Below are 24,674 nucleotides of genomic sequence, written 5' to 3'. Positions count from 1 at the left end.
CTTCCAGAAATGGTCATTTCCCAAATAATGACCAACCAGCTAAAAAAAGGCTTTACAACTTCCATCAATACTGTCATTTATATTTAAAGTTTAGATTTCTCAAGGCTGTTGATAAAACTGGAGGAACTGGAGTGAGTTTTCAGTCCTGTTCAGCCAGAAAAGGAAACTGAGGCAGAATCATTGCAGTGCAGCCACTTCTCCACAGATCTATACTTATATACAGTTTATTTCACTAGAGATTTTGATTTTATACATAGTATAAAGGGATATCCTGGTATCACACATAGAGTTATTTTACTGTACTGTTTAAGAACCAATTTTTTACATAATACAGTATTAAGTACCATATTAATTAAAACAAGTGATTTTTAAAAAAAACCTACATATAAATGGATGTTTACCATATGCACAGTGCAAGAACGGCTTGATATCATTGTAATCACAAAATGTGAATCTAAAATACAACACTGTGATTGAAAACATACTGATAATTATGATGCCCTTTGTTGTAGACATTGATTAATCTTTGTTTGAATTACCAAGCAAGGTTAAAATTCCAGACAAACAGCAGCAGCTTCTCATTATGGTTTCAAGGTTCCTTCCACAGTAACCCAAGTTTTACAAAACACTGGTTTATCCCTACTTGTGGTCCAAGGAAACAGAAGAATGGCACAGATTCCATTTGGGATTATCTGGTAACTAATGCTAAAGAAATTCTTTATTACTTCCACACAGGAATCCTTTAAGGATGAGCGAAGAGATGAAGATGGAGAAGTTTCTGGGCAGAATTCTCTGAATTTTAGTAACGGAGTACAGGATTTCTCCTCTGCAGATAGGAAGACAATACTGGAATAGAAATCAGGCTGTAATATTTACAGGAAAGAAGTGTGGAAAAGAAAGCAATCCTAATGTAAACAGCGAGGCAGAGAGGGCTTCTTCATTTTCCCTTTGCAGAGTGGGGCACTGGCTGAAGGTCAGCTCCCAGGGAACAGCTGCTTTCCTGGGAAGAGCCCCTTCCCCAGCACAGAATGCACGTGGTACTCGCTGAGAATCCCTAACAGGTTTTCTCCCCTCCCTCCCCCCAAAGTTTCAAGTTCAATAAATAGTAGAAAAATAATCCTTTACTTAAAAATCTTGAGATGCATTTGTCCCGGGTCCCGCAGAGCAACGTGGGCACAAGGAGCTCTCCACCAGCAGCCTTCCTGCTCTGCCTGCCACTTCTGGGCTCTCCAGCTGCACATTCCTGCTCTTCCAGTTAAGGAAACCAAATCATCTCTGGCTCTTTATGCTCTCTGTCTGCTCTTGGCTCAGCACAACAAACTCCAGCTGCTGGATAAACTCCCATCCCCGTTCCTGGAGGTCTAACGTGCCTCCTGCTCCATTTTTTTCCATATTTTGGCAGGTCCATTCATCAAGCACATTTGCGGGCCAGAGCCAACCTTCCATTTGTAAAAATGCAAAGCTCTGATGCCTCAGTTTGGTTGGGAAGCCTGTGAGGTTGTCCTTGGGGAGCAGCACAGTCCCCATGACCCTGGAGTGGCATCTGTGGCGTCCTCAGTGCACGGTGCCAGCAACCTGCAGGTGGTGGCTGTGGTGTCCTCAGTGTCACAGCCTGCAGGTGGTGGCTGTGATGTCCTCAGTGCCACAGCCTGCAGGTGGCAGCTGTGGTGTCCCCAGTGTCACAGCCTGCAGGTGGTGGTTGTGGTGTCCTCAATGTCACAGCCTGCAGGTGGTGACCATGGTGTCCTCAGTGCCACAGCCTGCAGGTGGCGGCTGTGATGTCCCCAGTGGCACAGCCTGCAGGTGGTGGCTGTGATGTCCTTAGTGCCACAGCCTGCAGGTGGCAGCTGTGGTGTCCCCAGTGGCACAGCCTGCAGGTGGCAGGTGTGGTGTCCCCAGTGGCACAGCCTGCAGGTCACAGCTGTGGTGTCCCCAGTGTCACAGCCTGCAGGTGGCAGCTGTGGTGTCCCCAGTGGCAGAGCCTGCAGGGGGTGGCAGCTGTGCTGTCCTCAGCACTCGGCATCCACGGTGTGCACGGTGACAGCGGCCTGCAGGTGGTGGCTGTGGTGCAGGGTGGGGTGGTGCAGCCGGTAGTGGTGGAATTTGTGGCTCAGCAGCGCTGCCGTCTGCGGGGGCGTGTCCAGCTCCAGGTCCTCGTCGTGGGTCCCCACGTCCACCCCAGCAGAGAGAGGGTCGTTGTTGCAGGGGGGGTTCTCGCTGTCCTCCTGGGGGCTCATGGTGCTGTAGCCTGGGAATGAACGAGCAGCAGTGAGCACAGCAAGGCTGGATGCTCAGAACGCCCAGGGCTGGCTGGGCACCATCGTGGAATCAACACAGGGTGCTTAGAGAGGGGACAGAACTGTTATCTTACTAGAACAAACCCCAACAGACTCATCCTCTCCTCTAAGTCCATACTGGATCCCTTTCCCTGCCATTCAAAGCTTTGGGGACCTGTGGTTTGTGCCACTCCAAACAGTAACAGCACCCACGTGTTCAACAGTTTGTAACAACAGAATTGCTGGCACTGATTTCAAACCAAAACATCAAAGATACCACCCCCAAAAAATCTGTTAAGATATAACCTGGATTTATCCAAATCAGCTGTTACTACCCAAACCAGGCTGCAGGGCAAACATCTCCCCCTCAGCATCTCTAAATGCAAAACCAAATGAAATTTAAAAGGAAAGAGATCTTGCTTGAATTGGAAATAAATCCTTCTCAAAAAACAAGGACTAAAGGCTGGGGAAGCACTGGTGCTCCTGAGCATCTCACTCAGGTTTTCAGCTGGAGACACGTAAAAGGAGGGTGGTAAAAATAGCAGCTGAGCCCCCAAAGCTGCCTCCCATTTGCCATGCTCTGAGTCATGGCTTCGAGCTGGCACGGAGGAATTGGGGAAGAAGCCTGGGCAGCCCTTTGAAGAAGATGGAATTACAGAAACTAAAAATAGCAGTGCACATTCCAGATGGAGGTAGACAGCTCCCCTGCTAACCCAGGATGACTAAAAGATGGGAAGGATTTGCTGGGACTGCAAGAAAAGGAGCAAAGGGAGCATTAATCTGGCAAATCGGCCTCAGCACAGGTAATCTCACCCCAAATCCAGGGTAATTCCTCCTAGAGCAAGATTGTCCAGGAGACATCTGTTCATCCACGTCCCAAGGCTTTGGCCTTTGGGTTTCCTGTCCCAATTCCATTAGTGCAACAGAGTCTTAGTGCTGGCCCAGGTCTGCTGGAAGGTGCCCAGCCTTGCAGAGCTGACAGCTTGCAGACTGCCTTGTCTAGCCCTCCTCCTCCTCATTTCCTAATAAATTAAGCCTCCTCATGGGTCAACAGCATTACACCCTTCTAGCAGCTTGCCAGATTTAAGGAGATTTAGTCTCAGGGCAGGGGAGACACATCCCAACCCCCTGAGGCTAATGGTGCCCAGCTTAAAGGTGCTAGAAGATCAGAGAATCCCAGAATGGTTTGGGTTAGAAGGGCCATTAAAGATGATCCCATCCCACCCCTGCCATGGCAGGGACATCTTCCACTATTCCCAGGGTGCTCCAAACCCCATCCAGCCTGACCTTGGGCACTGCCAGGGATCCAGGGGCAGCCACATCTGGTCTGGGCACAACAATTCCTTCCTAACGTCTGATCTAATCCCACTCCCTTTCAGTGTGAAACCATCCCTTTGTCCTGTCCCTCCAGCTCCCTCAGGGGGAAGAACCTTCTCCTGATCTCCAGCCAGCCCTTTCCTAGCACAGCTCCAGCCATTCCTGGTCCTGTCCCTGTCACAGGGGGCACAGAGCAGAGCTGCCCCTCAGGAGGATGTGGAGTACCCCGGTGAGATCTCCCCCAGAACAAACCAGTCAGAACTGTCCAACAGCAAAGCCAGAAGGAGCAAAGTGTTTAGTCAGGCTTTGCTTCTGCAGGGAGGCAGCCTGCTGAGGGAAAGGAGCCCCCAGCCCTGCCACAGCCAGCCTGCTGAGGTAAAGAGCCCCCAGCCCTGCCAGAGCCAGTGTCCTGAGGGAAAGAGCCCCCAGCCCTGCCAGAGCCAGCCTGCTGAGGGAAAGGAGCCCCCAGCCCTGCCAGAACCAGTGTCCTGAGGGAAAGGAGCCCCCAGCCCTGCCAAGCCAGCCTGCTGAGGGAAAGGAGCCCCCAGCCCTGCCAGAACCAGTGTCCTGAGGGAAAGGAGACCCCAGCCCTGCCAGAGTCAGTGTCCCAAGGTAAAGAGCCCCCAGCCCTGCCAGAGCCAGCCTGCTGAGGGAAAGGAGCCCCCAGCCCTGCCAGAGCCAGCCTGCTGAGGTAAAAAGCCCCCAGGCCTGCCAGAGCCAGTGCCCTGAGGGAAAGGAGCCCCCAGGCCTGCCAGAGCCAGTGTCCTGAGGGAAAGGAGCCCCAGCCCTCCCAGAACCAGTGTCCTGAGGTAAAGAGCCCCCAGGCCTGCCAGAACCAGTGCCCTGAGGGAAAGGAGCCCCCAGGCCTGCCAGAGCCAGTGTCCTGAGGGAAAGGAGCCCCCAGCCCTCCCAGAGCCAGCCTGCTGAGGGAAAGGAGCCCCCAGCCCTGCCAGAGCCAGTGCCCTGAGGGAAAGGAGCCCCCAGCCCTCCCAGAGCCAGCATCCTGAGGGAAAGGAGCCCCCCACCCCTGCCAGAGCCAGCATCCTGAGGGAAAGGAGCCCCCAGCCCTGCCAGAGCCAGTGCCCTGAGGGAAAGGAGCCCCCGGGCCTGCAGAGGGCCCAGCACTCACCGTGGTCGCTCTCGGTGCCGGAGCGGCCCCAGTAGCGGCGGCGGCGCTCGGGGCTGTGCGCGTGGCGCTCGATGACGGCCGCGATGAAGCGAGTGTTGCTGACTGCGACAGACACAAACAGCTCAGAGCACAGCAGCCTGCAGCCCTCTGCTGCACAGGGCACTGCCCAGCCACACAGCAGCACAGAGCTGGGCTGCACACGGCTCAGCATCCAGCCAGGAGCCTTCAGCTGGGCTGTGCCAGTGCTGAGGGTCCCGTGGCAACAGTGTGAGGGCTCCAAAGGGAACAAAAAGGGACGGGGAGAGGCAGTAGGTGCAAGCCATGGAACTCAGATATGCTTCAAATCTCAAATATCGTTTTAGTGAGGGCCCAGAGCCAGGGATCCAGTCTGACTCTGGAGTTTGGGTGCACCAGCTTAACTTACATCACACCAGGACCATGCAAAGTGCTGTTTTTATTGGATGGCAGAGAACTGCAGGCACCCCAAATCAATGCAAAATGGATTTAGTGCCGTGTTTGCTGACCATACTTGCCAGACTTGGCTCCTGCTTTCTAAGGCCAAAACAGAGGAAGGGTTATCCATACCCTGTGCTGTCACATTGGCAATTTTTAAGCTGATCAGAACTGTTTCTGGAAGTGCTCATGACAAGGGGTTGTAAGGGGCAAAACTCCTCCACACCCAATGGAGAATTATCTTTTAAGAGTGAAAAATGTCATTTTTCAGCATGAGACTAAAGGTGCACTAGATGTCTAAATTAAAACAGTGCTCTTTCATTTTCTACTGCTGATCAGCACAGGGCATCCTCACATATTCAAATCTAGGGGTTAAAAAACAAATGGCTGATTGAATCTCACAGTTTTCCCCAGTTTTTTGGTACTTACTGATTCCTCTGTCTTCATGGCTGTCGTCATCCCTCTCGTCCCTGTCGTTCTCCAGGTTGGACATACGCACTGACATTTCTACACAGTTACAAACAGAAAATACAGCTGGTGAGAGAAAGGTTCTGCACCACCTTACTGCCAGCTGCCACCCCAGGACCAAGAGTGGAAGCACTTTGTGTTACTGGTCTGAGCTGGGGAGGGCTCTTCCTCCAACGTAGATGGGGCTGGGATAGCAGGAAATGCCGGATCCCACCTCCCCCTGGAAGGGACTCCTTAAAGTTCTGATTTACAACAGAGCTGGGGATAATCAAATATAGAGGTAATTAGCTCTGACCACACTTAAATTCCCAAATGGTTTGGGTTGGAAAGGGCCTTAGAAGCCCATCTTTTTCCAGCCCCTGCCACAGGCAGGGACACCTCCCACTATCCCAGGCTGCTCCAAGCTCTGTCCTGCCTGGCCTGGAACACTTCCAGGGAGGTGTTCTCACCTCTGGATCTTTATCTTTGTACCAGTATCCCTTCTCCCAGCACAGTTTTGCCTCTCAGACTTCAGTAGTTTCATGTCTCTTTGCACAGGCATTCCATGAACATCACAGTACCAGGAAACACAAGTGAAAGAAGACACATGCCAAACCCAAGGCAAAAGGGGGTGAGAAGTGTGTCACTCCCAGCAGCTGCACAGAATAGACACATGATGCATCTGCTGGGCCGAGCTGCAGAAAGCTGGGATTAGTGTCTGAGCTCTGGCAAAGCTTAGCTTATCTCCCTCCGGGTCTGGGCAGGCTCCCTGGGCAGCAGCAGCAGCAGCTCTGGCTGTACCCAGGAGAGGGCAGCAAGACACAGTCCCTGCGCCAGGCCCGGCTCCTGCAGCTCCAACCCGACTAAAACCTGGGAAACGCTGCAACAAACCCGGGGGGCAGCTCTGGGACTGCTTTTCCTTTGGGTTTAGTGGTGCTGCTGGGTTTGTTTCCATGGCCAGCCCCCGAGAGGAGCTCACCCTGTGCTGCCAGCGGGGACATGTGCTGGTGGCTGCGGCGGTGGATCTGGTGCCGGTACGCGTACACGGCCAGCACCAGCACCATGATGCAGCCCATGATGCCTCCAGCCACGGGGCCCACCGGGGCACTCTTGATCATGTTCAGCGTGATCACCTCATCTCCTAAAGCAAAAGGGACAAAGCAGAGGGAGAACAACACTGTCAGTGCTCTGCAGGAGGGGTTAAACCAACGTGGAACGTGGAGGAGCTCCGCAAGGATTTCTGGGTGCTTGACTGTGCTCGCTTGGAATAGGAGAAGAAAGTCAGAGAGGTGCAGGAAGGGTTAAATCAACAATATGGAATATGGAGAAGCTCTGCATGGATTTCTGGGGCTGACAGTATTCACTTGGAATAGGAGAGGAAACTCCGAGACGTACAGGAAGGGTTAAATCAACAATATGGAACATGGAGAAGCTCTGCAGAGATTTCTGGATACTTGACGGTGCTCATTTGGAATAGGAGAAGGAACTCAGAGAAAATACAGCAATGCACAGTTAAACTCAGCTCCACATAGGATTTTCCAAAAGGGGATGTTCACCATGTCTTTGCTGCCTGGTGCACTCTTTATGCTGATTTAGCACTGACTAAGAGGTAAATGTTACGTGCAGAACCTCCTGGATGTTCTGGGACACAAAGAGCTGAAGGCAGCAGCAGCAGTTCAGAAGGGCAGAGTTACCTATTGCTCCCAGATCATCCACATAGGGACTCTTGGCTCCCACGATGCCACCAAAGCATTCCTTCTGAGGGGCACAGTAGGACTTGTCCAGGTGGGTCTTCCCATCGCTGTCCACCATGCACCACTCGCAGTCCAGCACTCCAAAGCAATCCCTGCATGCCAACACCAGTGGGACACGGTCACTTTCCAGCTTAACACCTCTCCTCTGCAAAGCTCACTCTGGGTTAGAGCCACGAGACAGAGGGAGGCCAAAAGCATCTGTAGACCCTCAAGTACATGAGTTTAGCCAGAAAAAAATCCCATGGGAGTGCTCGAGTACCACAAGGGAAGTTACACAGGGAAGCTGCATTTCCAGCACCCCTTTTCTAGCTCTGTTTGCTTTGGTATTTTCCTGCACCACTCAGCTTGAGCAAAATGAGAATCCTACTTGTGATTCCTCCAATAAGACATTTCTCAGTGTGGTAAAGTCTGGCTGCAGTTCCAGCCTTTCTCTGCAGCCTTTGGAAGAAGGAAGAAAGGATTTGGGCAGCCTGATCAGAGCTTGGTGTGTTTTACCCATCTCAGGTCCTTCGAGATTGCCCATAATGAGCAAAAATGAGCCCTCAGTGCCAGGAGTAGAACCTCATTCTGGCATCATGCTTTTATTCCCCTCTATTTTTTTTCTTTGAAACATTTAAAGCAGAGCTATTGCCGTTGGATTATTTCCACAAGAGAGTATTCCAAGGGGTGGGGAAGGCCACCTTACCCACTCTCTGTCCTCTGGTTGCACTGGGTGTTGATGCACTGGGGGAGTGCATCCTGCAGGCTGGGATCGATGGCTGTGAAGGTCATCGGCTCCTGGTGCACCTCACAGCTGGGATTCCTGCATGGCAGCAAAGGATACAGCACTCAGAGCACAGTCCACTCAAATCAGCTTCACCTCCTGCATGTCACCTGCTTCACTGTACTGAGGATCCTGCCTGTGGGATCTCAGCAGGGCCAGCAGGGAGTTTGTTCCTGCAGTGTGCTGGCTCTCACCTGCTCTCAGCGTTGGTCAGGTTCCCAGTGCACTCGTTCACCTCCAGTGGGCACTCACAGGGACACTCACACTCGTTCTGCTCCATCCTGCAGGGCACAAAGCATAGGGAAAACCCATCAGACACCTCTGTGATTTTAACCCCACGGTGCTGCAGCCCTGGAGCAGCAGTTCCCATGAAAAGGCTGTGCAGTGACTCTGCTCCCTCCCCAGGAACAGGGATTGCTCTGTCCTGCACCAGGACTGAGGGTGATCCACCCCTGGAATCCCAAAAGCAGGGAGTCCCTCACATTTGCACGTAGGGATCCTTCCTGGCAGTGCCACAAACACCTCAGGGTGGTGTGGGCAGAACCTCCTGGATCCCCTCAAGGAAAACCCCCCAGTCCATGGAAAACCATGGGAATTTCTATGCCATGGGAATTTCTGTCTCACTCACAGTAACTGCTCATGAGCCACTGAATCTCTCAGTGTCTTTCAGCATTACCCACCCAAACTCCCCTGGGTTAAACTCTCTGATACCCTGCACCTCTGACAGGAGCACAGGCAGAGCACTCCTATTTTCCCTGATTTCCCCCTGAATGAAGTGACGAACTGGCAGTGCTGTCTGAGCCCCAGAGCAGGGCCGAGGACAGCAGTGTCCCAGCCCATCCAGCACTGTCACCTGTGGCAGTTGAGGCACAGCCTGTCCACCATGCTGCAGGCACAGAAGGCCAGCGAGTCGCACGTCTCGTTGACGATGCCCACGAAGGCGTTGGTGCCCGGGATCCTCGTCAGCCTGTACTTGGAGCAGTGACTGCCGTGCACCAGGTTGGTCAGGTCACCCTGGGCAAAAAACAAGGTGTCGGTGGTGTCAGATGTTCTTTCAGGGAGCTGAAGGCTCTTCCCTTCCCCAGAGCCCTACAGAGCTGTGGGGACACGGATTCTGCCACGGCTTCCAGAGGTGGTGGCTCCCCTCAGGAGTTTTGTGAGGGAGTGCCACGCTCACAAAACAAAGGCTGATTAAGGAGTGGATGTGTTTTGCTACTCAGATACTTCTGGGTGAAAAGGCTTTGCTGAAGATACAAGGGAATTGGCTTAGTTGCGAAAATGAGATGTGGCAGCAGAGGTGACATTCCACTCCTTCCCAGCAGTCTAACCCAACGCTCTCTATCCCCACGGTGCCAGCCCTCAGTGACCTCCCCAAGGCTCTGATGGGAGCCACCACCACGTGCTGGAAACTTCCTGAGCCTTAGAAAAAGCCACCCCAGCACTGCCCAGCTTCTGCAGACTCCTTCCTGATTCATTTCTACAAGTTTCTGCTCCGTCCTACACAATTTCCTTCCCAACATCACACTTCCCACTTGGTATTTCAAGTGTGGGGAAAATGTTTAAGCCAACCTGACATAAATCAATGTATTCTGACATGACTTGCAAATATTTTCCAATCTGCTCCCACAGTGTAGCAGCTTTGGAATCACTGTGGAGGGACTTTGGCAGGGTGGATCTGTGGCTCTGTGAGGAATTACAGCCCCTGGTTTAGACTCCTCATGAGGGGAAGCTCACACAGGATCCATGGAGAGCACAGAGTGTGCAGGACCCCAGAGATTTCAGTCTCACAAATGACAGCCTGGGAACGCTCACCAGTACACGGATTTATTTGAGCACCTAAAGATCAGTTATTACAGACCTGACAGGAGGCTGTGACACTGGCCAGAGCTGGAGCCAGAGGTCAGCTCAGATCCAAAGCAACATATGCCAGCCATAGCTGGAAAATCCTCACCCAGCAGCAGCAAGCTGCCCCACTTCCCCTGCTGCTGGCTGAGACCCTGCAGAGAGCAGGCACACTTGGCCAGGGCTCACATCCATAACCCAGGATGTCAAGGGACTCTGTGTGTGCAGCCTGGCTTGTGTCTGGAGAAGGGGAGCAGAGGCCAATCCCCACAGAAGGCTGGCTCCCAGCCCTGGAGGCTGAGCCTGGCAGGGACCTGTGTTTCCACCAGGAGAAACCCAGCCCAAGCAGAGCCCACTCAACAGCCAAACCAGAGAGAAGCCACGCTCACCACTAGGCTGGTGTTGAATTTGTAGAAGCGCTGCACGGTCCTGTCGCTGAAGCTGTTGCAGAGGTTCTTCTTGACAAAGTTGGGGTGGTTCAGGATGTCATTTGCTACCAGAGGCTCCTAAGGGCGAAAGGCAGCATTTGATGCCTTTGGAGTCAGACCCAGACAGGAATGAGAGGTGGAATAAGGCAAGGGAAAGCAGGCTGACCTTGTGAGTGATGTGCTGCTGCTCCACGGGCGCGTGGCCCTTGGGGTCGATGAGGGTTGGATGTGCCACCAGGTACCCCCTGTCCTCCATGATGAAGCACCTGCCCCAAAACACAGTGAGAGCCTCCTGTTAGACCTCCTTGGGCTTCAGGACAACGGGGTGACATAAAACATGGTCTTAAAGGGCTTTGAAAGGTTTCCATTTAACACAGCCATGAAAGAAATTCCCTGCAAAATGTCCTAAAGAATGTGTTGGGTATTTCCCCGAAGCTTTTCCATCTGTTACTGCTCCAGAGAGCCAGGGCCATCAAGGAGTTGAAAACAGAGCTGATTAAAACCAGAAAGGAAAAGCCATCAGTGCATTGTCTGATTGGGGGAGAGCCAGAAATGAACAGAGCCTAATGAACTTGGAAAGCTTTAATGGTTTATTAATTTACTATGTGGCCAATTAAAGAGAGATTTCACACTCTCCTTTAATGCCCTCCCCCTTCAGAATTCGATTTGAGTGGGGGATAAATCACTCCTGCTCCACTCTCAGCCCTCCCAAGCTCTCCTCTTCCTTTTCAGCTCTTCCCACGTTGGAGCCGTGTCCCAGTCCAGAGTCCAGGGAGTTCAATCCAGAATCCAGGGAGTTCAATCCATCCCCTTTTCCCTTTTCCCCTCTCCTGTCTCCATGGCCACAGACGGCAGCGCTGCAGAAGGCACAGGACCAGGGTGGCACCAACATCAGGGACTCGGTGGGCACAGAGGGGACAGGGGGAGGTTAAAACCGCTCTTGATGCTCCCAAAAGCTCAGCAGGGTGGGAGCCACAGCCCTGGCACAGAGGGGACACGCCTGGATCCGGGGCTGGAGCAGCTTTCAGTGGGATTCCCATGTTGTGTGTAAGGAACCCACAGCAGCTCAGGGGAGCAGAGAGCAGGGGGAGCTTCTGTGCTCCTCAGGGGTACAAACTTGGAGGTTTTGTGGGCTTTCCATTAGAAATCCACATAGAGATGTGGTGTTTGCTCTTTTTCCTGACAGGAAAAGCTTAGGAGAGATACACTACAAAACCCCAAACACCTGCGTTTATATCGAGACTGGAAACACTGGATCCAATTTCTACATCAGAATGGTCTGAAAAGTATCTCAAAATTCCTCATTTGGGGAATGCAGGAACAGAATAAAGCATCTGACCCTGCTGATCAGCAGCAGTTTTTACTGGGAGGGAGTGATGCCAAACCAGAAATCCTGATTTGTTTTTTTTTTTATATGCCATAAAATATATAGAGAAATACCCAAACCAGAAAAGAACTGGGAGGACGACAGAAAACCACTTCCCTTCCCAAATTTAAGGTTTAAAAACAAACAAGGAACCAACAGCAATGCCCAAACCATGTTATCAAGTTACTCCAGATCCAAACCAGAATTTATCCCACCCCCACAGGATTTTTCAGAAAAGGAACAATTAAGATACCCAGGGGTCCGACTGAAATTGGATACTCCAGATGAAATCAGGCTTCTTCTGCCTAGGCTGTGCTATGGATTTCTGAGAAAAACATCCCAAAGTTGTATTTGAATAATTGGAGTTAAAATAACTGAGATCCTGTATCACTCTTACACGCTCACAGGAACTAAATAGGTTAAATTGAAACAAACAGGAGAACTGGGAAGTGTGTTCATTTAATAAGGAATGTTTTTTCTACCCAGAATTTCAAAGAAATCTAAATATAACCAAAAAAATCAAATCAAATCTGTTATCTTCTGCTTTTGTAATCCTGCAGATTGTTTATTTAGCTGATGGCAGTTTGATCTGGAATAACAAAAACATCCACATAATCTTTATGAGAAGGTACAAGCACAAGTTCTACTGGAAATCAGAGAGCACACACTGAAAGTAACAGAATCCTTGGAGAAATTAAGTTGGAAACGACCTCTGGGTCACCTGGTTAAAGAAAAGAAATATTTTATTTATTTTTACCTGATTTTGTTCCCCCCATCTTGGTTACAAACTGGCAACAGGTCCATGAGGACTTTGTAGAAATATCTGAGGGTGAAGTCGATGCCCATCACGGCCACGGAGTGTCCTGAGGACATCTGAGCACTGCAGTGAGGGGAAAGGGGAAAATGATAAATATTATAAATAATAAAAATTAATATTTATTTAGGGCAATAATAATAATATTAATAATTCCTGTTTGTCACCCCTTGTACAGCCAGCACAGGAGAAGCCCAGGTGGGGATCCCACCCTACACACACCGCCAGCACCTACAGACATTGAATCCTGAGCGACAGAAATGAGGATTAAAAATTCCCCATCCACACAAACAAAGGGTGCAGCCCCTGTATTTTCCAATTCCCCCAGCTGGAAGGAGTTACCTGCACCCCCTCTGCTCAGCCCCCAGCAGGAGGAATGAATGTGAAGGTGCCAGACTTTGAGCTAAATCCCTGAAACTCCAGAGTGTGGGAGTGATTGTGAATGGCAGGCAGAAAATTAGAAGAAAATAACATTTCTTGGGGTGAGTTATGAAAAGGACCCTGTAATGTGGCGGTGTGCAGCAGCCTGAGGCTGCATTGTGTCCTTCCTCCATTCCTAACACCCCAGTGCTCCCAGTTTGCTCCCAGTGGCACTGAAAGGCCACAGGCAGAGCAGTTCCTTCTCAGCCCTGCAGGACACAAAAGGATCAGCTCAAGGGTGTGGGATTTGCACCCATGTGCACCTTACACCTCAAAATTCACTTTTCTCCTTTATTCAGTCTCTGAAGACAGGAATGCAAATGTTTAGAAAAAGAAAAAATAAAGAAGATGCTGCAAGGCCCAGCTGGGCTGCACAAACAGCTCTGGCCACCCCTGCTCCATGGAAACCCAGCTCCGTTTACTGGGCTGAGGTTTGTTTGCTTTCCAGAGAGGTGCAGTGGAGATGCAGTCAAATCTCATTTGTAGACAGATAAATACAGATTTTTTAAAACCTGTATTTGATTTATTGTTCACATTTCCTGGAGGAGGAAGGGAAGGATGGCAGTGAAGCAGCACAGACACATTTCATGTGTGACAAGGCATCAGGCTCTGAAGTTCTGCTCTGTCCTAACAGACATAAAGCCATTAGGATGTTGTAAATATTTTAGCTTCATTTTCAAGCATTAAATCCTCCTGCTTTGCTGATGCCAACTGCATTAAACCACATCAGGCATAAATCCTCTCTTCCCAGCCTCCATAAAAAGGAAAAAGATCCACATAAAATGGGAATGAGAGGTGTCAGCTCTGGCTGCCCTGATGTGGGTATTTAAACCCTCCCAGCAGTCCCTAATGCCAAAATTCCTCTTAACTCCACAGATTCCTCCCCACCCCTCTGGATTTGGAGCTCAGGCCTCTTTGGGGATTATAACCACATGTGACTGTGAGCTTCAGAGGTCATATTTACCCAGGAATCACACTCACATCTGCCAAACTTTGTTTAACTGCTCTTTAATCATGTTCTAATAACCCACAGGAGCTTTAAGTTCTTAGAGCTGAGTAAACCATCCCTTGCTAGATAAAAATCAGAATTTTGATTAATTGCACTTCTCTCCTTTACAGAAGTGTTTCCCCAAAGTAAATTCCTGGGTGAGAAGCACCACGCAGGGGCTGGGGCTGAAAATGCTCCTGCCAGAACACACAGGCAGAGGTGCAGTGCTGGGAAATCCCACCCAGAGCAGGGCAATCTCTGGCACAGTGAGGAGCCACGTCCTGATCCCTGCTGGCTTTGGGGTCCCAGTACAGCACTGGTGGTACTGGTGGGCTGTTGGGGAGGGAGCTTGGAGGAGACTCCATGTAAAAACCAGGACAGGTTCTGGGAATTTGGGAGAGCTTGGGACAGACAGCAAGGTTGGGTCCATGTTTTATAAACTGGGCTCCTTTAAACATCCTGCATCCCTAAACCTGGCCTCAGCCTGGGGCCTGGCCAGGAGGGAGCTGGAACAGCAACAGCCTGGTCCTCCAGGAAAAAGTCATTTCATGAAACCATGGAATATCCTGAGCTGGAAGGGACCCACAGGGATCATCCAGCCCAGCTCCTGGCCCTGCTGCTCCCAGCAATCCTGGAAGGGCTCTTGGAGTTCCACAGGCTTTGGAAGCCCAGAAGTGCTGGACTGAAGCAGCCCAGGAGAGGAGCTCCCCAATCCCTGGAGTAAGGACAGCTCTGTCCTTAACCCCCTTTGTGGCTCCAGTTTCCTTCCAAACACCTCCCTGCTCCTCAAAACCCCACAGGTGGAATGTGGGGGACCCCAGGAGATGGGGAGCTTGGCAGTCCTGATGGAGAAGGAGTGAACTCCCAGCACAGATGGAACACAATTCCCTAAGTGCCTCAGGAGAGCAATCCCTCTCCTCCTCCCAATTCTTGGAGCTCCCACCTCATGTTCATCCAGGAGCACTTTCCCACCAATCAATCCTTCTTTTAAAATATACTGTTATTAGTCCTCTACCAATAAAGCCACAGAATTCACATATTCCTATAAATTGGATTTCTCCCAGTGTTTCAATGCCCCATTTTTTTCAGATGACATTTCACCAGCAGCACTTTAGGAGCAGCTTTGGTTTTCAGTGCTTGAGCACCCAGAGTCACCCAGCTCTGGTGACTCAGAGCTCTCCTGCCTGCCCCAAAGGCCCAGAGCCCCTCACCTGGAGGAATGGACAGTGTGGCTGATGGTCACCACATATCCAGCCCCTCCCACGTCCAGGTAGGGCCCAGTAAAGGTGATGAGTCCTGGATTGGCCACTGCATGCAGGTACCTGAGGGAAACCAAAAGAAATGCTCACAATCAGTGCCAAAGTCTGTAACTTCAAGACAGAATCCTTGACTTTCCCAAAACAACACTGAATTTTGGACACTGTGAACAACAGCCACCAAATTACTGGTTTTTAATATCAAACAAGTACCTAAACACAACTGGGACTCCAAACTAACCCAGACTGGCTCAGTAAATGGTCCCCCAGTAGATCCAGCTGCATTAAAAAAGCTCAGTTTACTTCTGCACAGAACACATTTAATGTAATTTCAGACATTTTCCCCCAGAACAATGCAGGGCTTGGTGCCAGCAGAGTCTCAAACTCAACCCTGGCAAAATGATTACATTGCAAACTGAGGACAAAAAACAGAAGTGAGGCAAGAAAATTCAGAAATATCAGACAGAGAGTATAAATTACAACCTCTTAAAACTCCCATCAGCATAAAATGAGCCACAGTCATTGGAGAGTTGGTAAAACTGTCATAGCAAAGTTGATAAAACTTTTGGCAACACTTTTATGTAAGAAAAAGTGACCACTCTGCTTCTCCCTACCCAGAGCACCGACCCACAAGCAGTTTAACCCAATTCTGCTTTATTCCCACTTGCACCTTCTTCCCATAACACAACAAATCTTAGGAAAACAGGGGGCAGGAGAGCTGCCAGGAGCACTGCAGAGCCACAGGGTTGGGATCCGTGTCTTTCCCAGTGTGGCAGCACCTGGCTGGCTCCTTCCCACGGATCCCAGGCTTCGGAGCACACCCAGAGCTGCTCCCAGCTGGAATGTCCCCAGCCCTCTGCCCAAATCAGATGCTGCTGCATAATTAATCCTTCCTTGAAAGCAGTGAGGAAACCCACAGTAAACAAACAAAAAGGCTCAGATATGAACAACCAGAAAGGGCCCAAGGAGCTCAAACACTCCTGAGTTAGCTAATCCCTGAAGGGGATGCTCATTTTCTGAATATTTATGTCCCCATCTGCCATAGCTGGGCTATGAAACACCAACTATCCCACAAAATAAAAAGGTCCGAAGTTAAAACCAAAAAAAGTTTGAACTGTGTTTAGGCTCTAAGCTTTTTCCCCATGCTGAAAACATTTTAAACTAAATTAAAAAAAAAAAAAAGCAAACCAAAACAACAAACAACCCACAGGCTACGAAATCAACTCCAAAAACGAAACCAACTCTACGAAATCAACTCTTAAACATTTCCCTCCTTGCCCCGGGAGATGATTCAAAGCTTTTGCAGAAGGGACCCTGAAAAACTCACCATTGTCTCCTGGTGGGATCAAATGCTTTGTCCATGAGGGAGCCGGGGTAGATGCGCAGCACCCCATTGGGGGTTGCTATGTAACGCCTGACAATGTAGCTGTTGAGGCCGCTGATCTCCATCTGGGTCATCCATTCATCCGTGCCGTGACTGGTTGCCATTACTTCATTCCTGACAGAGAACTGCAAAACAAAGGCAGAGCTGGCGGGGCTCCTGCAGCACTCGCATGGCGAGATAATAAAAGCTTCCCCGAGAGCCACCGGGGATCATCCCGGCTCAATTACTTGGTTCAAGGCTTCTCACACCACACATTCCAAGCAGATTATTCGAGTGAAATGTTGGGGGTGTTATCTCTGTGGCTTTGCTTAACTTGGAGTAAACGTAAATATTGTGCTGCTCGCACAGAAAACAGAGATTTCTCAGTTGTATGCCTAGGAAGACCAAGGTGCTTCTGCTAAGAACTTAGCGTGGTTTTAACTTTTCTAGGGTTTGTTTCAGCAAAGTTCTGCCCCCTCCTCTCTCCAGTCTCAAATCAGATGTTGGGAAGGAATTCCAGGCTGGGAGGGTGAGCTTGTCCAGAGAAGCTGTGGCTGCCCTGGATGCCTGGAAGTGTCCAAGGCCAGGCTGGAGTGATGCCTTTTTTGGGGCTTACCTAAAAACACAGGCCAGACAAAACCAGGGGAATAAAAAGCAGTTCTGTTTATTGAGGGGCCTTCAAGTATATTTTGGGCAAAGCCCCAAGGGGCTACATCCAAAATGGACCACGGGACACAAATTTTCACACTTTTATAAGTGTGGCCCATTTGCAAATTGAGGGTTAATCCTCCTATTACAGCTTCAGGTAATGAAATAATTCACCCCAAGTTTGGTCCCCCTAACTCACTTTTGTTTACATTTCTCAGGGCCTTCAGGTACATCTTGGGCAGACAAAGCCCCCCCAGGGGCTACAGCCAAAAATGGACCATGGGTCACATTTTTCATATTTTTATAAGTTTGGTCCATTTGCATATTGGGGGTTAATCTGCCAATTACAGCTTCAGGTAATGAAGTCATTCACCCCAAGTTTGCTCCCCTCAACTGATTTTGGTTTCCATCTCTCAAGGCCTGAGGCAGTGAGGAGTCCCTGATTGCCAGGCCTGGAGAGGAATTGTTGTGCCTGCCCAAAATGGGACAGCAGCAGCTGACACTGTACATGGAGTTTAGAGTTGTGCACTAAAGAACTGCAGGATCACAAATACAGAAAAACAGAAAAGCCAAAATCCCACGGCATCAGGAGCACCCTGGGCTAGTGGAAGGTGCTGGCCATGGCAGGGATGGGATGGGATGGGATGGGATGGGATGGGATGGGATGGGATGGGATGGGATGGGATGGGATGGGCTTTAAGGCCCCTCCCAGTGCAAAGTGCTGGATGTGGGGCTTGCAGAGCAGCCCAGGGTGGGATTGCTGTGCCCACCTTGAGGCCGGGGTTGGCGATGAGGCGCGTGTTGTCGCTCAGGTAGGCCGTGTAGTGCTCCACCATCCGCTTGGTCTCGGGCTGGCTCAGGTGCTCGTAGGGGGAGGAGAAGCTGCCTGCAGACAGCATCACTGTGGGGCTCTCTGCAAACACCAAACACCAGGAATTTCAGTGTGATGAGCTGCACACGCGGCAGTTTGTACCACGGGAGGGTCCCTGTCCTGCTGTCCTTGTGGCAGGGATGACCCTGCTGCTCTCCCACACCTCAGCACACAAAGGGCCCAAATGTGGAACAGGTTTCACTGTGACTTCTGAGAGCCAGAGGGAAGTTTGGTAAGAGGATCCATGTTCACCCCTGAAAGAATTTCCTACCAAAGTTATTGACATAGAAACCAAGAAAGAGAGAAGGATAAATAAGAGAAACCTGCAACTATTCCAATGAGCACTTTGCTTGTCTCGTGACCAATGAGTAAAGTGTAAACTTCTGAGTTTTGTAAGAATGTATAAAAAGCATGCATGCCATAATAAAAACAGTTTGGAGCCTTCTGGAAATGGAGTGTATTTGTATTGTCTCGATCTCAGCTACAACCCCCAGCTCCTGCAGGACACTCTGGACTGGGAGGGAGGGCAAACATCCATTTTTCCACCCAACCCAGAGCACTTCCCAGCAGAGATTCATCCTAAACTCAGGCTGAACATGAATTCCTCCCCTTCTTGCCTCAAAACACAGAAGTCACAGCATCAGCCCCCTCCTCTGATCTCCATGTGTCATTTGGTATTTAATGCCTTTGATCCCAAAGCCTCAATAATTCTGAATTACTGCTTTCTGTGAGACTACAGAAGCTGTTTTCCCTTAAGAAAAAATGATGGGCTTAAGAAGAAATTAAGTATCCCTGTTTAGGTTAGATATCCCAGAGGAAAATGAAAATTAGCATTTTCAGTTCCAGAGAATGAACATCTGGAGAATCCCAAGTGCAGAAGAGGAGCTCCCCAATAAAAGTGCAGCTGTCTGGAGTGGCTTTCAGAACAAACTCAAAAGCAAACTTTCATCACACAAAATCTGCAAAACCAGACAGCTTTTCCTTTTTAACAAAGAGAAATGATCATGATGATGCAGGGCTGAGGGTTGAGAAGATCTTTTCTGAGGATGTGACCCATGGAACCCAAATTCCCTGTGTGGAATGGTCTCCAGAGGAGAAGCTGCAGTGCAGAATGTGAAGTGTTCTGCTTTTAGTCACATTCCTCTCAAACACATCCCCACACATGTGCTGCAGTCCCCACTTCCAAACTTCTACTCCAGCCCCTCATCTGCTTCCCAGAGCAAATATTCAGATTTTGCTTTGCATGAAGTTTTTCCACTTGACAGCTTAGTACTGCATTTTTGGGATATTCTCCATTTATATCTTTCTGGATATAAGATAATCATGATTAGGCAGCACATTAAACAACATCAACAAAAAATCCCTGTGTTTTAAACAACTGGCAAAGCAATTTCCACAGGTTTGTCAGGTCCCTCCTCCAGTCTGATCTCACTGAGCTATTCTGCAGGGCTCCAAGGAGCTAAGAAAAATCCACAATTGTGCCACTAATTCACCATGAGACCTTCAAACCCTGCTACAAGCAGAAGTATTTAATTCAGAATTTCTCATAGTAGAGATTTTAGGGACCTCCCAAGGCTATACCTAAATATTACAGCTTGCAGTGTAGGATGTTTATGTAAAACCCCTCTGTTCTTGGGATATTTCTGGGTTTTAAGTTCTCCATCCTTCCCAGACTGGAACTGCCATGGAGATTCTCCCTTTTCCCCAGCAATGTCTGAAATCAGTCAGGAAGAGCAGAGCCACTTTAGCCTATCAAAACCTGAGAGTTTTGCAGCAGGTGAGGAGGGTCTGGAAACCATCAGAGCACTGAAGCTCTCCTTCTCCCCAGCAGGCTCAGCCTCTGCCTCTGAAGGCATTCAATGCTTCTGGCAGTGCAAAACTCCCATGAATCCAGGGCAAAAGAGCAGCAGAGTCCTGCACAACTGGCTGGGACTTATCCTACTCTGGTACTGCTCAGGGAGGTGCTTCAGAGCCAGGAGAGGACTTGGGTTGAGCTTGGTGAGACACCTCCATGGTCCCACTGCGCTGCCAGCGACCCTGCTGGACCCCCAGGGCATTCATCCCCTCCTCTGAGCAGCACCTCACTCATTCATCCTGCAGGAAGTGAATCTGTTGGTTAAAACCTGGTGCTGATGGCAGCAAAGTTATGGATTCAACCCCTGGGTGGGCCTTCCCTGCAGAGCTCCATGGATCCCCCTGGGACTCAGCTCAGGCTCTGCTGTGATCCTGGAGCTCAGCACTGAGCAGGCCACAGTGGCCAAGGAGAGCTGTGAGAAGGCAAAACCTGATCAGAACATCAGCCTTGGAAATAAAACCTTCTCAAGGGAAGAGTATTTCCCATGTTTTGTGAGAAGAGCTTTCCTTTGAGCCGCCACACTCTACAGAAACACAGAGGAGGTGTGACAGTGCCAGGGTGGCTCAGGGTGGGCACCAGCAGGAATTTCCTCATGGAAGGGTGGAACTGCCCAGGGAGGTTCGGGTGCCCATCCCTGGAGCATCACTGAGCTGCCACACTCCACAGAAATACAGAGGAGGTGTGACAGTGCCAGGGGAGCTCAGGGTGGGCACCAGCAGGAATTTCCTCATGGAAAGGGTGAAACTGCCCAGGGAAGGTTGGAGTGCCCATTCCTGGAGGTGGCACTGAGCTGCCACACTCTACAGAAATACAGAGGAGGTGTGACAGTGCCAGGGTGGCTCAGGGTGGGCACCAGCAGGAATTTCCTCATGGAAGGGTGGAACTGCCCAGGGGGGTTTGGGTGCCCATTCCTGGAGGTGGCACTGAGCCGCCACACTCTACAGAAACACAGAGGAGGTGTGACTGTGCCAGGCTGGCTCAGGGTGGGCACCAGCAGGAATTTCCCCATGGAAAGGGTGGAACTGCCCAGGGAAGGTTGGAGCGCCCATTCCTGGAGGTGGCACTGAGCTGCCACACTCTACAGAAACACACAGGAGCTGTGACAGTGCCAGGGTGGCTCAGGGTGGGCACCAGCAGGAATTTCCTCATGGAAAGGGTGGAACTGCCCAGGGGGGTTTGGGTGCCCATCCCTGGAGCATCACTGAGCTGACACACTCTACAGAAACACAGAGGAGGTGTGACAGTGCCAGGGGAGCTCAGGTTGGACATCAGCAGGAATTTCCCCGTGGAAAGGGTGAAACTGCCCAGGGAAGGTTGGAGCGCCCATTCCTGGAGGTGGCACTGAGCTGCCACACTCCACAGAAACACACAGGAGCTGTGACAGTGCCAGGGTGGCTCAGGCAGGGCATCAGCAGGAATTTCCCCATGGAGAGGGTGGAACTGCCCAGGGAGGTTCGGGTGCCCATCCCTGGAGGTGGCACTCAGAGCTCCGGGCTGGGCACAAGCTGGGGATTGGGCACAGCTGGCACTGGCTCCTGGAGGTGTTTCCAAGCTGAGGTGGCCAGGCCAGGCTGGCAGAGCCCTACCCAGGGTGGCCAGCTGCTTGAAGTGCAGGCAGGCGTTGGGCTGGCCCAGCAGGTCCAGCCTGTGGTAGAGCAGCTTGCTGCTGGGGACGGTGTTGAGGTTCTTCAGCTGCTTCACGGGAATTTCTGGCTGGATCACCACCACACACAGGATGAAGGACGTGTCCTGCACCTGCAAAACACCAGCCTGTCACCAAACAGAACCAAAGGGTGGGGGGTGAACAGAATTTCTGTGTTTCAGAACCACTGAGTTCTACAAAATAAATTTTGCCACAGTTAACACAGAAAATAAAAACACTGTAATTTTTTTTTCCTGAAAACCAAACAAGACTTTCATTTTGTTGCTTAATTAGCAATAATTTTTAATTCTAACACTGTTTCATGGTTATGTTTTGTCACTAACAGAGGAGAGGCTGCAGGTTTCCAGCTGCTGGACACACACTGGTGTTACCTTTATGGAGAGTACAGACAAATTAACTCTCAAATGCAAGATTTTATTATTTCCACTCTCAATTGTGTGCTGCATGTGCCACATGTTTTACTGGTTTGGGTGTTTTAAGGACTCTAAATTACACCAGAGCAGCAAACCTTAGAGTGTCCCAGCTGCTCTACAAAGGGAGTTTGGTATTAAATGCATTGTTACAATCTTAGAAAATCAACTCCAGACACCTTCTTATGTGAATTTCTGTTAAACAATGACAGATTTAATATCTTAAAACTGCTCAGCTTAATCCTTTAGGTTGGATTTAACTTAATACTGTGAAATGATCCACAAGTGCCTTCTTGAGTTTGTTGGCACAAATTCTTGCTGGCATCGGTGAATTCACCTGGATTATGTTTAACCTCAGATTCCATTTTAACCCCAGGGCTGAGATTAGTGATCAGACATTCCCAGACTGAAGGAAGGACAGCAGCAGAGCCATGAATTCCCCCTGTGCCACCCCACACTTGTTGTCCTCACCATTTTCCAGGCATAGCTGACATTGTAGGCTTCTTTCCCGATTTCCCTCAGCTTGTTGACGTGCCAGGACAGCGAGGAGTTCACAGGAACTGTGATGATCTGGCTGCCCAAGGGAATGCTGCAGGGGCAGATAAAACACCCAGCAGTTTATTAAACACTGAGCAAAACTGTTAGGACTTCAGCAAAATCCTTCTATTGTGTGTTTATGTAATTATCATAAGAATTGAAGGAATTAACTGTTATTTGTGCTTGGTGAAGGAAAGCCTCTGTGTGTGCTGCAAATGCACTTCTGTACCCTCACATTTTCAGCTTAAAAATTCTCAGAATAGGCAAAGCATAAAGAAAAAACCCAGACCAAATAGTGGGAAACCTTCCTGACAGGGAAGAGAGAGATTAGCAGGAATATTCCCCAGATCAGCTGGGAAACACCACAACACAAACGACAACTGAAAAAGTTGGGAGGAAAAATCAAACCAGAATTGCTAATGGGGAAAAAAATCCATCCAAGGATCCAGATATTGTAGGAAAAGGAATTTTACCTTATATACTCTTAAATTCCTCTAGAAATATTCCCAGTGCTGCATCCATTCCTTACCTGAGGATGTTCTGGCGCACCAGCTCGAACTTGGGAATGTTCTCGTAGTGGATGATGTCTGTGTGCAGGGGAGGCTCAGACAGCAGGTAGGGCCTGGTCAGGGAGGGGTGCATCAGAGTGTACCCTAAAAAACAAACACACAGCCCCAAACGTGGGATGCATTGCAAAACTGGGCCCAGGGAGAGGTATTTTAGAGAGAAAAACAAATATACAGTAATTACATAGAATTTTGGCAAGGATGGCAGTGACCAAACAATCTCGTCATCAAAGGGGTTGCAAATGAAAAGCAGCTTGAAAAATTCAGCAATACAATAAGCTGGATCACAGGGAAAGAGCACATTAACAGCAGTTCTCCCTCTTTCCCAGAAAACCTTGGATGGCACAGGTGTAGGAAATCCCCACAGCAAGAGTTTCCAAATCAGAACCCCAGGACAGAAGTTTCAAGTCATGGATCCACCTAAAATCTCCAGCAACATTCAGGCAGAACTAACCAACAACGTGCAATTAAACTTTTAATAAACATTATCACTCATTACTCAGAAATGTGAGAATTCAGAATTGGTGGCTCACGAGCTCAGTGGGACTAGAGGAGATGATCTGAGTCAAAATTACCTTTATTATCAATGAGGAAGGTGTAGGATCCCAAGGAGTCCTGGTAATAGGTGACATCTTCCAAGATGTAGGCAAGGTTGACATCTACTCCAACAATTCCCAGCAGGAGGTTCCCAAAGTAGCAGGGTTTACTGACAGTCATTATCAGGCCTTGGAGGGAGAGAAACACCACAAAACCATCAGAAATACCCTGTGGGTCATTATTTTGAGAGGAAACAGAGCATTTTGAGATGCTACACAATTAAATTTTGTATCTATTCCTTGCTGGAATGTGGCCAGGGAAGCTCAGCAGGGTTTCTGTTGTGTCTGGCTGTTGTCAGCAATTCTCTCTAATTAACCTGTGTTCCTGATAGTGACCTGAAGTATATTCATCAGTTTATTAGAACACACACCACAACTGATGTTTGAGAGGTTGTCAGTCTCCAAGTGGATTCCTTATAGATATAAAATAAATTTGTGTGAAAAGTCAACAGAGTATTCTCTTCCTTCAACAAAATTTAAGGCCATTAAAAAATAAGATGGAAGAAGAAGGAAATTACTTTGCCCTTGTAAAGCAACAGTTGGGATGAGTTGTTTCTCATCTAATGCATAATCAGAATATTAAATCTCTGCCTAACTAAATCCCAGAATTGTCACTGTGCTGGGAATCATATCCATAATTACCCAACAGTTTGGGATTGATCTCATCCCTGAGGTGAGAACTCTGCAACACTTTCTTACTCCTTTTTTCTGAGCTTGGAAACTCAGCAGCTCTTCCCTCACCCCAATATAAAACTCATTTGCATGTACAAGCCTTTAAATACACTCTGAAATGCCTGTAAGACAAACCCATCTATTGCGTCATTCCCAATCCTTTGCTGCTCCCATTTTCCCTTTGGGAGAGAGCAGGAACAGAGTTTGATCACTGAGGGAGGGAGCAAAAGCTCAGACCCA

At 49.5% G+C, this 24,674-nt stretch overlaps 1 protein-coding gene across 1 annotated transcript in view; it reads right to left on the bottom strand.

Moving 5' to 3' along the window:
* Nucleotides 1-208: 208 nt before the first annotated feature.
* Nucleotides 209-24,674, bottom strand: part of CACHD1 (cache domain containing 1) — a 91,037-nt gene continuing 66,571 nt past the window's right edge. The window contains exons 10-27 of the mRNA XM_058030076.1: nt 23,742-23,891; nt 23,130-23,253; nt 22,535-22,652; nt 21,577-21,745; nt 18,035-18,177; nt 16,581-16,762; nt 15,209-15,319; nt 12,533-12,655; nt 10,576-10,675; nt 10,371-10,487; nt 8,993-9,153; nt 8,334-8,420; nt 8,062-8,178; nt 7,317-7,468; nt 6,602-6,763; nt 5,605-5,682; nt 4,723-4,824; nt 209-2,248 (exon numbers count right to left, since the gene is read on the bottom strand). Coding sequence (XP_057886059.1) covers nt 2,010-2,248; nt 4,723-4,824; nt 5,605-5,682; nt 6,602-6,763; nt 7,317-7,468; nt 8,062-8,178; nt 8,334-8,420; nt 8,993-9,153; nt 10,371-10,487; nt 10,576-10,675; nt 12,533-12,655; nt 15,209-15,319; nt 16,581-16,762; nt 18,035-18,177; nt 21,577-21,745; nt 22,535-22,652; nt 23,130-23,253; nt 23,742-23,891 — 2,435 coding nt within the window. The 3' untranslated portion in view covers nt 209-2,009. The remainder of the gene's footprint in view (nt 2,249-4,722; nt 4,825-5,604; nt 5,683-6,601; nt 6,764-7,316; nt 7,469-8,061; nt 8,179-8,333; nt 8,421-8,992; nt 9,154-10,370; nt 10,488-10,575; nt 10,676-12,532; nt 12,656-15,208; nt 15,320-16,580; nt 16,763-18,034; nt 18,178-21,576; nt 21,746-22,534; nt 22,653-23,129; nt 23,254-23,741; nt 23,892-24,674) is intronic.

This window comes from Melospiza georgiana, chromosome 9, assembly GCF_028018845.1.
Source record: "Melospiza georgiana isolate bMelGeo1 chromosome 9, bMelGeo1.pri, whole genome shotgun sequence".
Classification (NCBI taxonomy): Eukaryota; Metazoa; Chordata; class Aves; order Passeriformes; family Passerellidae; genus Melospiza; species Melospiza georgiana.
This window is presented reverse-complemented; position numbering and strand designations above follow the sequence as displayed.